This window comes from Stegastes partitus, unplaced genomic scaffold (assembly GCF_000690725.1).
Source record: "Stegastes partitus isolate 25-593 unplaced genomic scaffold, Stegastes_partitus-1.0.2 Scaffold2000, whole genome shotgun sequence".
Lineage (NCBI taxonomy): Eukaryota > Metazoa > Chordata > Actinopteri > Pomacentridae > Stegastes > Stegastes partitus.
In genome coordinates, this window is record NW_007579731.1 from 37,768 (window position 1) to 50,727 (window position 12,960).

The 12,960-nt window shown below is 42.4% G+C and overlaps 1 protein-coding gene across 2 annotated transcripts; it reads right to left on the reverse strand.

Annotated features, from left to right (window-relative positions):
• Nucleotides 1-3,971: 3,971 nt before the first annotated feature.
• LOC103373509 (probable peptidyl-tRNA hydrolase 2) lies at nt 3,972-9,621 on the reverse strand. 2 transcript variants are annotated; one of them, XM_008303411.1, is made up of 7 exons: nt 9,495-9,621; nt 8,534-8,647; nt 8,061-8,132; nt 7,875-7,949; nt 6,263-6,360; nt 5,681-5,795; nt 3,972-5,419 (listed from the first exon to the last, which is right to left on the reverse strand). In XM_008303411.1, the coding sequence occupies exons 2-7, from the start codon at nt 8,639-8,641 to the stop codon at nt 5,333-5,335; spliced, it is 555 nt and encodes a 184-aa protein (XP_008301633.1). In that variant the 5' UTR covers nt 8,642-8,647; nt 9,495-9,621; the 3' UTR covers nt 3,972-5,332. The 2 variants fall into 2 exon arrangements, with proteins under 2 accessions (XP_008301633.1, XP_008301632.1); XM_008303410.1 differs by having other exon boundaries at nt 9,438-9,621.
• Nucleotides 9,622-12,960: the final 3,339 nt, after the last annotated feature.

The window sequence follows — 12,960 nt, forward strand, 5'->3', positions numbered from 1 at the left end:
ACCCATTTCTCTTAACCGCCACCGAGGCTGGGGGTTGGTAGGTGGGGGGAGGTGAAGAACAGCAAGTCACTACCCCAACAGCTCTGCTTTTCTGACTGCTAAATGCCACATTCATGAAAAACACACACACACACACACACACACACACAACCGAGCTTTCAGTTTGATTCACAATTCGCCCGAGCAAATAATAAAAAAGAAGCTAGGAATGCTGCAAAATGCATTAAAGCTACCATGATGCAGACAAGCATATTTTCATAAAACTACACGAATCACTCCAGATACCCAAAACAAATGGAGGAGTTTGCATCTTCGTGTGGGTACACAGCTAAAAAAGCTCCATGCTACGTGTGTGTGTGTCTGTGTGTGTGTGTGTGTACGTGTGTGTGCCTGTGTGCTGTGAAGAACTGGTTCAAAATAAGGACACAATCAACTGGAAAACATCCAGAAAGTTAGCTAAAAGGCTACAATAGCATTTCTTGCCTATGGCTGGTCGGCTAACAGGGAGAGCAGCTGGTTTGCTTAGCTAACATGAGTCGTCAATAATGATCAAATTGCAAATTGTGTCGCGGGTAACTTTCACAAAATTCGACAGTTTCGTGGACCGTGAGCAACATTAAACACACCACCGGCTAAAGAGCAATACGATAAACTTGTTTTCAGTGCTAACAAAACAAGTTTGCTTTTTTTTTTTAACCCAACGCGGTTTAATTCTGAACTTCCAGCCCAAAGACATTGAATGCAGCTCTATTCTACTCTTAACTGAGCCTGATGATAATAATAACTAAAGCACAAACACGAATAAAGTCCCCAAATCGTGTGCTGCCATTAGTGTTTTGGCTGTTGGGTATGTTAAGCCTCTGCGGAAACACATTATCGAAACTTCCCCAGCAAAACGAGCTTTATGTATAATTGCTTCAAAACGACACTCGTTTGTAACTTAATTAGCTCAGAGGGGAAAATACAGCTCCAGCAATTGCTAATACTAATGTAACGTAATAACGATAGCCCGCTGTGACTCGTTTATTTCTCCTTTTAAAACCGAAAAACTGAACTGAATGTACCCCTGATGGCCTAAACGTTACACGAGTCAAACTCCTGGAAACTTGCAAGAATGATGGTGAGAGCTTAAGAGGACGCGGTGGCTCAAAATGATTATAACATTACCTGTTACAAAACTGATCCCCCAGACTAACAAGTTAGCTATCAAAAAAATACAAGAAAAAACACGAGGGGCTGATCAAAAAGCCACGGTAAGATCAGTCCAGACACAGCCCCAGAGCAGCCCTGCAAGGCAACACCATCAACACGGGCAGCTTTTCAGCCAGCACAGCCACTTGAAAGTGGAAACACAGCGGAGGCGACCAAGTTGTTCTAATAAACTTAAGTACACGCTAGGTAGTTGGGTTAGCTAAGTTAGCTAGCCCCGTAGTGGTGGTGGGTAGACAGAAAACATGGTTAGTTAGTGTTCATGTTACAACCCTTAAAAATAGAGGGGGGTATTAGCAATCAACACAGATTTAAAGTACTCACCTAAAGAGGCATTCCAAAGTTGTAAAAACGAGGCAAATTCATGTATAGTATGAAGTCCTTAGAGTATCCCAACATCAATTCCAACCAGACCAGTAGGCCTAGAATTCGGCCTCGGAGTCTCCTGTATCCTTTGCCCTTAAAAGTAGCTCCCTCTCCAGGGGTAGGAAACAAACTTCTCAGTGTCTCCCACGCATAGGTGGAAAGTTAAATTCCCCGTCCTGTTCAGGTGCACTGCATCCATTGAGTGTCTATAATAAATCCCCGGTGAGTAAATCCATTTATTTTAGTGTATTGTATATTTACAGTCGCTATTTATAATGGGGTATATGCTGCTGTATGTGATACAGGGCTCTGATTCTGTCTCGGGTCCTTACATTCGCAGAGGCGCCCATCCCCCTCCTCACCGGCATCGACCGCGGGTCCCAGCGAAACTGACACACAACCACGCCACGGGGTTTCCCTGGCGACCGTGCAGGGGCTCTCTCCGTGGGCAGTCCTTGTCGACATGTCCCGCCTCTCGTCAGCGATTCGACGGCGATGTGTCGTTCATATGACGCACGGGAAATACGCGACGGTCATTGGTCGGCTGCGGCGTCGGTTATTTGTTTCCATTCGCGACGTAAAAGAGGGCGGGCGCTGCTTTGAGGAGGGGTGCGAAAATCCTGTTCCATTATGATTATGTGTGTATTGGTGGCGTACAAGAAGGATAGCTAGAGAGAGTTGTCTGGATTCGGGAGACAAATTTGATACCCGGCAGAGGATTTGTACCTTCAAAAGTCTCGGGGAAATACTCGTTATTAAATGCAAATGCCATGGAATTAATTTCAATTCGTTTAGTGGGATTATTGCTTTTTATTTGTGGGTTACATTCATCTACGTACCGTGGAAGGAGCTTTCATACCAGTACATAGTAGCAAGCGTTAGCTACACGGGGTCTCTGGGGCCCAGTTCCAGGGACACCAGAGGCACGGTTAGCCCACTGGGTCAGCCCCACCTACGGTATGTCAGATGAATGGAGTATGAGGTGTCGCTCTGGTAGCATCTGGCGAGGGGTTGGACAGGGAAATTGACCAGTGCTCCTGGGCTGCATCTACTTATTACTGGTCCCTCCTACTTGTGTTCCCGCTTGGCGAAAAGCAGTCTCTTTTTTCTCACAGACACCGTAAAAAAGTGACTTGACATAACGAAAAAAGTAATAACCCGGACAGCAACGGTTCAATAAAATTCCCGGGAGTTGTGTCCGGGGGGCGGAAAAAAAGAGATTTTACAGAGAGGAACACTTGAGCCGCAGCCGATGTTTCTCATCGAACAGTAGCGCACACACCGGATGTACAAACAAAGCCTCAAAAGGGACACGTTGTTATTTAGAACAGATATAAGTAAATGGAGAGAAATTTCGACGCGATGTCTTTTTTTTTTTTTTTTTTAAATAAACAAATAGTCACGATGACGCGATTGGTTTCTTGTCGTGTCATGAGACTCGAGGGCGACTTTGGATTGGCTGCGCTGATAAATGCCAACGTCATTTGTTGCAAAGGTCTGGAGCGATGAGATTAGACAGCAGAATAATACAATTATTACACTGCTGCTATAGGCTCCCACAATGAAGTTACCTCACACCCAGTAAATACAGAAATAGCTGTCAAAGTGTTGCAAAATATGATGTGAAAGAACGGAGCAGTGAATATGGCGCAATACATATTTCTGTTCAGCAGCAATAGAGCCATAAAACAGATAATCAGGAATGTGGGTGTGGAGTCAATGTTTTACCCATAAATGAGTACTGGATCAATAGAATTTTACAAGGAAGTTGCAGGGGTTTCTTTTTTTTTTTTGCAACGTTTCCTGAAGGTTTCTCATATGCTGGGCATGCAGCCATTATATTCAAATAGGTTTCTTGAAGCTTCCAGCAAACAAAAACCTTCAAGGAACATTATGGGAACACTCCCTGGAGGTTCCTGTTTGCCTTTATTTCAGTCTTTTTAGTAGTCAGTGAATTATGTAAAAGCTAAGACCCACACTAGCTCATAAAGCTACATATATATGTGACTTTATCATTAAAATCTCGCTGTATATGTGGGTCATCGTTGTTTAAAGCGTCCACTTCGTCGTCCCTTTTTAGTGCTAACGTCTCTGGCTGTTGCCGTTTTTAAACCCCGACCACAGGAATAATTTCCGACTGCACGTCATGAGGTTAATAATTGATGGCTACTTTACAAGTTTCCCAGCCGTACTGCCATGGTTCACCGTGGCCATATTTCACAATACTGCCATTGTTACCGCAGTGAAAAAGCAGTGTCATATGGCCTGTCCAAACCACACACTGCAACATGGCTGTGTTCAGCCCTCCCCCACTCTGCTCTCACTGCCACAGCTTCAGCACATCTCTTTCATCTGCACAGTCTGTAAGGTACAAAAAAAAACACAACCCACACTGCTTGATACTTAATTTGGAGGCATTTTTAATTGTCCCCATAGTCTGAAGCACTTACACAAATGACTGTAGAACACAGGAGGTATCAAAGTGTGGACATGTTACTAAAATCAACATAACTTTGGAATTCTTACGGTCCGTTTTGTTCAAATATACATTTCATATTGCATGCATGACACTGCCATTTTTTTTAAGATTCGTGTAACAAGTAAGATCTTTGATAAGAAGCTAAGAATGGAACTCTGGCAGTGGCAGTTCATGCCCACAAATGTTTGTTAGTGACGACATTGACACAACAGCTCATACGTCATTCTTGGTGTATTAAGATTATTAGTGTGCAAGACTATTCACAATTGCCACACACGCGATCATTTGCGTTCTCTCAAGCTATAAGTTGATCAAATTCATTAATGTAAACTATTCACCGCAGGCAGTCAGAGTGCATAAAGTCAGGCCCAGTGCAGACCTCTACTTCTGCCCACAGTCAGATTCTACCAAGAAATCCAAATATTGTAACTAAGGATTATTTTTTTTCCTTTTGCATAAAGAAAAAAAAACAAAACAAAAACAATACAACAAAGTCCAGTAACTGTGCATACTGTTTAGGATGGCACACCACAGATTATACAGGATATGGCCCTAACAGGCATATGTATACAAAATATAGCCATTTATCAATATTATGTGATGTTATGGAACCTATAGGTTAGGGATCTTTGGGAGGATAGTTGCATACAGACACAAAAATCAATGAAACATCAAAAATGAGTGTTCACATACTATCAGTTAGTTAGTTACCCATCACTCAGGAGTAGTGAATCCATGGAGAAATACTACGTCTGATATCGGTATAACTGTAATTACATAAGCCTACAGTACACGGCCCTTGGAATAAGCTCAACTACAATATTGGTAGACCACCAAAAATACTTGATTTGACTTTGCCATATGTGAAACTGGACAGATTAGATGTGTTTGTACGTTGATCGAGATTCTAATGAAGCTATTCTAAGCAGGTGGCCTGTTTAAAAAAGAGAAAGGTCACCAGAAAAAAGAAAATTTAACTGACTTTATCTTGTTCCTAAGTGAGGAACCGGTCTCTTTCTCCCTTCCTGCTCTCAATGGCCGACTAAGCGGCTCAGACAAAGAATGAAAGGGAAACAAATGGCTGAGAGTGTTTGTTTTCTGGTGTTGGGACATAGCTTGTTTTCCCCTGTTCTTCTGGTCTTTTTTTTTTTCTTTTTTTTTAAAGGTTGTTACACTCTTGCATGCCAAGACTCTCCCTGCTGTTGGGAAATGCTGCCCTCTGCTGGTTGCACGTTGCCACTGCAGAGCCATGCCTCCCCCACTGTAGGTTTGAGCCCTTCAGAGCAGCTTCAGACTGCCAGTGACGTTGTTCACCATCTCTTCCTCGCCCATGATGGCTAGGACAGTGCGAGAGCCAGACTCCACCTGCCGAAGGAAGACGGGGTTCTGTTAATGTCCAGGACTGTGCCGCTGCTGATCACAGTGTTGCACTCTCACTACTTGTACAAAACCTATTAGAACAGATGGACCTACTGCTTTATCTGTCTGTCTGCATATATATATATATCTCCTTAGTATTGCTGTATTGTGTTCAAGTACTCAGACAGACACTAGACTTGTGACAGCTGGTGTCTCCCACAGAGATTTGCACAAATCATACAATTGGCAGTGTTCTGCTTTGCTCACCTGGGTAAGTCCTGCATCTTGGACCAGATAAGTGGGCAGGCTGAGGCTCATGGCCAGGGCCTGCAGCTCCAGCAGATGAGCCACGTTGGTGCCCTGAACCACCACCTTCTTGGCCCTGCATCAACACCATGAACACTTACTGTTTCTGCTATTAATGTCATTTAAGATCCATTCAATTAATGCATTTATAAATGTTAGCATAACACATATATAACAATATCTCTGTCATAGTCAGCAGTAGACAGAGGAACTCTATAAAGACAACAATGAAAAAAATGCAGACATGGATGGTGGAGCAACAGCTGGGAAAGAAAGAGGTGCATGTATCCCAGCTGACACAGGAGGATTAACATCCAAAGAAAACATGAATCAAAAGACGTCCTAAATAAAGCAGCAGCAGCAGAACCAGCCTGCTCCTCCAGACAGTAAAACAGAGACAGACATTTACACGACCTTTAAAATCTAGAGAAACATTTTGAAGTTTTGCTGATTAACTGACATTAAAAAGTAAACGGCTGCTCAAGTTACAGATTTATAGCAAATCCATGCATCTGCTCTGCTAACAGGGTGAACAGGCCTTACCCGCTGTGGTCCCACTTCCAGGCCATCTCCCTCCAGCTGTTCTTCTCCTGTAGAGCCTGGTACAAACCCACAGCGGCGTGGCCCACCTGGGCTGCCACCTGAACAAACACACAGCACCGAGTTCAATCAGTCACAGTTCTACGCTGTGACCTGATAATGACCTGTGTGCTGTTTCTGAGTTCATATAAATCGACATACTGATCTTATGAAAGATAACTTCACCACAAACAATGCTGCAGTGTTTCTGTTTCTAAAACAACACACGCCTGTAAACAGAAATGCCATTTCTACAGCGTAACTGATACGAGCTCGACCTTCTCATGCTCGGCTACAGAGCACCTGGTAGCAGGGCCGTCCCATCACATCATTCACATGTCGCAGCACTGACAGGCTGGTTCTGTGGTGATATGTTTGTATCTGTAACACGAGCTGAGAAACAGAACCAACACAACAGCAGGTAGAACGCATCTATACTTGGAGGAAGTTTATTCAAGAAAAAAAATGGCTTCCTATTGTTAGATTGTAACACAGCAGATTAGAACTGAACATCTCTTTGTCTCAGTTTGGCATTTAGATGAGAGGCCGACACCAGACGGTCTGGGCGGCTCTGGTGGTAGAAGGTTGGCGGTTCGATCCCACAATCACTGGACAAGACACTGAACCCACAAGTTGCTCATTGGTGTATGAATGTGATCTACTGTCAAATGTACGTCGCTTTGGATAAAAGCGTCTGTTGTAAATTTTAAGTCTGAGGACAGAGTCCCCCTGGATACGTGGACACGCCGTCACACTGGCCTGTTGCCTACTTTGCCTACTAAACTTATAATATTCTATAATATCTCTGTAAAAGATGTGCTTTAGAAGCTGCTCTGCAAGACACCATTCAGCTGTCACAAGGAGCAACTCCTTGTTTTTATAATCCATGAAGGAGCCACTGTGTTCTCAAAGTGATGGAATATCACAGTACAAGCTACTGCTGTGATGGATGCTGGCGGCCATGTTGACTCTCCTGTCTGGTCTAAAACTGTGTTACTGGGTCTGCAAAAAGCCGAATGACAAACACGATCGGAGAGCTTGATTCTGTTTCTGAGCAATAACAAATCTACGGTAACATGATGCCACAGAAATGATGTGAGAAGATATTCCTGTCAAGTCTGCTGAGCTCAGCTACGTGATGCCAGCTGCCGTCTGTACACAGCTCATGATGATGTTATATATCTTTATTGTATGATTGTAAGACTGCAATTTAGTGGCTAAAAATATGTTGTTTAATGAAACTGTTTTATAGCTTCATTTAGACCAGGGGTGTCCAGTCCTGGTCCTGGAGGGCCCCTATCCAGCATGTTTTAGATGTTTCCTTCTTCCAACACACCTGATTCACATGATCAGGATGGTTATCAGGCTTCTGCAGAGCTTGATGATGAGCTGATCACTTGAATCAGGTGTGTTGGAAGAAGGAAACATCTAAAAAATGCAGGACTGTGACTTTCGAGGACCAGGACTGGAGACCCCTGGTCTAATGTAAAACCAGAGATAAGGGCATTTATTAAACATTAGGAAAACCTTTGTACAGGATTTCATGTGTATTTAAACAGAGCACCTCCACACCTACCTTTCCAACACCCATGGCCAGATCCATGTTCACCACAAACACCATCTTGAACATGAGGTCGTCGTCGCCCTCCTCCTGCACATCAGAGCAGAAGCAAAGAGACACTGAGATTTGGTTTTGGACAAACTCCACGAGGTCTAATGTACCAAGGTGTACCTGCGGGGACTAAGGCTAGCTTATGGGCACCTCATTCTCCAGTTTGTTGAAGTAGTACATGGCCGCCTCCTCGGCAGACACATTCCGAGTGTGGAGAAGCGCCTGGAGTGGAGAGACGAGGAAAAAGACCAGTGAGCTAAACAGTGAAGAACAGTGGAAGTCTGCTTGCTGTAATCCTTCCAGACAAATGGCAAAACAAGCAAAAACATTTACATCATTAAACCTCATCTTAGACAGCTGGTTCACCTGTAATGATCAGGTAATACACAGTTATCATTTGGCATATATTTATATTCTTACTAAGCATTATTTTTGTTTAGTTGTTTATTGTTTGGGTCGGACATTCTACAGTCATGTGATGTGACCATAGGGTAGACCCATGACTACATTTCCTGGCACACTCCGGTATTATTTACGGCTAAGTCAGTTGTACCAGCTTTTAGAGAAATGCAGCAGTAATCATGATTGGAAAGGAGCGGGCCATCCCAGTCGTAGTGCTGCACCTGTTTGGCTGCCTCCTCGGGGATGTCCAGTTCTCTGAGCTGCTGCAGAAACACTGGGTTGACATCCTGAGAGCCTGAATCTGGGCCTGGCTGCTCTGATGGCTCCATTATTGTCTGCAATGAGAGGAAGAGAAAACACTGAGCACCCTGCACAGCATGAACACAGTGAGGATGAATTAGGACACCAGTTGTAACAGTATTGTTGAGCTAAATGGATTCATAAATGCTCTTCTAGCTGCTACAGTGATGCATGACTGTGAAAGCAGGTCTGATTATTAGCATGTAGCTGCGAGGATGGCTTGTTTGTGCAAACATGCCAAGCTATTGGATACACGCCTGAATCCGAAACTTACACAAGCTGTATGGCTTTTCACACAAATTATTCATATTGCTAAAGTGGATTTTATCCAGCTGGACTGCATCAGCTGACATCGTACAGGGACGCACTTCTCCAAGTAAGGCCGTATTTAAAAAAATAAATGAATGACCTCACTTTTCTTCCACATGCCACAAGAGACTATGAAGATAAAGAAAACCGCCCCATCAGATATCAACAAAGTGCAACAAAACAAGTCCTAAAGCAGCGATGGACAAACTACGTAAAGCCCGCTGGTTCTGCACAGGTGACAGCTGCTAGCTCAGCGAATGCGTTACACACCATTCAAATTAGCATCCACAGCACTGCAGCTAACACAGAGAAAGTAAGCCTTCTTTTATGGGCATTACGCCATGTCAGTAAGAATTTCTATCACAAACCGGCCTAAAAATGATTCACGTAAGTGTTTCTTGATAAATACTTAAACGTCCCAGCTCTACGGCTGTGCTAGCTATCTAGCTAGCTAGCTAACATTAGCACTAGCCGCTAACGCTAACGGGACTAGCTTAGCGAGTCGCCCGTAGTTACCTGTTCTTCTCGGAGAGCTCGACAGGAGTTTGTATCCGTCTCAAAAATTTCACTCACAACTGCACGGTTCCTGTTTGAATGTGGGGTTACATGCAGTGGGATTCCCGTCTGGCACTGTGTTCAGCGCTACTCCATCTTGGCCCTTTGTGTTTGTTGCTAAGGATGCTGCCTCCTGTCGAGGACGCGGAGCGGATTCTCTGCTGATACTAATTGTGTGATGATGATGTGCGTGTTGTGCACAAAGCAGACACAAGAGTGAGGACGAATTATCATCACTGGTATGTTTATATCCTCGTTATTACACATTTAAATAAGAAATATAAATGTATATATTGAATTAAAATCACACAGTTATCCCTCCAATTTTTATTTTTATTTTTTTTCTTTATTATTATTATTATTATTATTATTTTTAAATATGTATTTAGTTTACCTTTAAACAGGCGATAATAAACTTGGCTTTTATTTTGTTGACCTGGTGCAGCGGAGATAAAGCCCATTTATTTGTCACTCAGATGCTGACTACACCTCAGCATCTTCATCTCTATGGTAACCGCGCCCTCACCTGTACAGCGCACTCACCTATGACGATCTTTGAAGGCAGGGGCGCCTCCAGAGGTCTTCCAGGGGTGGCCACCGATGGGGCCAGTGGAAATCATGGTGCAGTATAGATAATAAACTGTGTGTTATCACTGGCATGTGCAATGCTGTGTTTTTGTATCATCAGTACTTGTGTATATTTTTATTTTTTTGGATTTTTACATTTCCTCAATGTTTGCACTTTTTTTTTTTGCTGCTGTGACCTTGTAAATCTCACCGCTGTGGAAAATACTTTTATCTTAAAAACCCACACGCCATAACTAAATGTATTAAATGTTCTTACACTGTTGTAGCATCGAGGCCTGATAAAGAAATCAATTGTCTAAAGCAGCGGTTCTCTAACGTTTTGAGCCGTGACCTCCAAGATAACATAAGTTTGTGTTCATCACCCCCCAATTAGATTTTTAAATATATCATGAGTCATAACTTTGTTGTTCATGAATTAATGCGTTAAAATGAATGTGTTAATTCCACAGATGAATTTCTTTACATTGACACGTTCATTTTCTTTTGAATGAATGAATGAATGAATGAACAAATTAAAGGGAAAAAAAACATAAACACAAAAGAAAGTTATTTTAAAAAGAGCAAAAGAGAATAATAATATTATAATGTTAACAAGTTCACCAAGGGGAGTGGGAAGAAGTAAACACTTCTCATTTTGACAGCCTTCATACAAAATTATTTGATAAATATAAGCTTTTTTTTTTTTTTTTTTTAATATGATCTGGCGACCCCCTGAAATTATCTTGGGACCCTCATGGGGGCCCCGACCCCTAGTTTAAGAACCACTGATCTAAAGTGTGTAGATTGAAACAGGTACTGTTTGGATTTTGGCTGTTAGGGTGAACACTGTTCAACATGGCCCAGGAAATAAGTTCACCCAGAGACAAAACAGTTTATGAATGATTTCAGTATTTAAATTCTGTCCACGTGTGATCATTTATCGACCTGCAGCTAATTAGGATACAAGAAAATGAGTTTTCTTTGGTAACAGGTGATGCTGTGAGATTCTGGTTGTTACATCCACATGAACAATGATGTCACTGATGTAAATATTCTGCTATAAACTAGAAAATAATAATAATAATAAAAGAACTTGATATGACCACAACATTTTGAATTTAGTGACACATACAGTGAAATACGATCCAGCTGTAACTAAAGATTTAACTGCAGCTGATGAACTGTGACTGACTCAGAGGTAAAGAGAAGAATGCAGCATTATTTACTGTTATATTCTGACTGATCTTGTCCTTGTCGGGGAAATTTACAATTATTAGCAATGAATGAAGTTACCATTGTGATGTGTTGCGTTAATAAAGGCACGTATCTGTTTTAGGAGATGCTCAGGTGTTTAAAAACCTCTGAGCAAAGACAAACAAACTTTTCATCCTTTTTCTGAGGTTTGCACTCAGAAACAGCAGCTGCAGGAATGAGTTTGACATTATTAGTATGTTTCTGAAAGAAGAAAAGAAAAACACATAATTTTAAGAATACTTTATTACATCTGTGAGAATTTGCCACTTCTCTTAATAAACAGGTTAAATCACTACAGTTACATTTGGAATCAGTATGTACAATGATATTAACACACAGAATATGAAACATCCCTAAAGCCGCTCCTTGCAGAGCCTGCTCTACATCGCCACATTTACACAACAGTTACACTTTTTCCCTCAGACGGTTCGATCATCACTGAGCTCCCCCCACCCCCAGACCAACAAACCATCTGTTCATATGAGTCATTAGTTTGCTGTGTTAAGTCATGTAGTGAACAAACCTACGCGCTACATTCAGACACACAATCTTCAGGTGGACACACAACAAGAGAAGAAGATCCTCGTCACTGTCGTCTGTTTTGGTCACTGAGGAACAGGGCTGGAAATCCCACCTCGCTGCTTCTTAAGAGACGAGGAACTGACTGGAGCTCTGACTGGCGTCTCATCTCCTCACAGATATTGTGATTTAAAGGTAGATTTGAGGACAATGGGGATGTTGCTTGAGTATAAAATTGACTAAAACTATGATTTCACACTGGTCCAGGGGCTGTGTCGAGGTTTATGGGTCGGTTTGGGGAGATATCCGACGTAAACCCAAGTGAAGTGTGGCAGCAAACACTTTTTAAAAAGGTACCGGAGAGAAACACACGACCAGCAAACATCAGGCCGAGTCTGGAAAGTCTGTGGAGGCAGAACAGTGTGACAGCATCGACTACACCTACAGAACCAGTAGTAGTTTAATTAACTTAAAAGAAATAAAACGCCAGACAAGTTTATGACAAGAAACAGCGCCGCCCTGTGTTCAATACAGGAAGCAAACTTCAACGCGTACCGTCAGCTTGGAGTGGAGACCAGGAGGATTTAATATAAACCTAACAGGAATGTTAAAACTTGTACAAAATGCAAACACGCAATAAAACACTGTGGTGCACGTTAGACCTGCACTTCATTAACATGAGTTCTGTTTTATCTCTATTGACGTTCCAGTGACTTGTACACGACAGACACATCCACATGAATATGTATAAAAGCAAGAAAGAGGAAACCGAGTCAGGGTTTCAGTACCTTAAAATGCTCCGACTAGCAGGTTTCTGCTTCTAACAGCTCACACAGGAGAAAAAAACAGAAGTAGAAACGTCTGAAATGTGTGTTTGCAGCTTTGCAAAGCGGGTGTGTGTGAGGGCAGATCTGCTGCTGTTCTGGTGGACATAGCGGGTCGGTGGGCTGGTTCTATCGGGTCAATCAGAGAGCAGTGGATGCAGCACAGGAGGCTGAGGTAGAGAGTGGCAGTGACTTATTAAACTTTTTGATATTTGCTTTCGTTGTGAACAAGTTTTTTAATTTTTGCACTAAAATGTGAAAAAATAATCTTGAAGCTCCACGTTGTCAAAATACTGCTCACTCCTAGATCCAAAATATCA

Bases quoted from the DNA above. Each gene is read 5' to 3' on its own strand.
- LOC103373509 (XM_008303411.1), bottom strand. From the start codon at position 8,641: ATGGAGCCATCAGAGCAGCCAGGCCCAGATTCAGGCTCTCAGGATGTC. The intron at 7,950-8,060 runs GTGCCCATAAGC...TCTGATGTGCAG, and splicing joins TCAACAAACTGGAGAATGAG to GAGGAGGGCGACGACGACCT. The intron at 6,361-7,874 runs GTAGGTGTGGAG...GTGTTTGTTCAG, and splicing joins TGGCCATGGGTGTTGGAAAG to GTGGCAGCCCAGGTGGGCCA.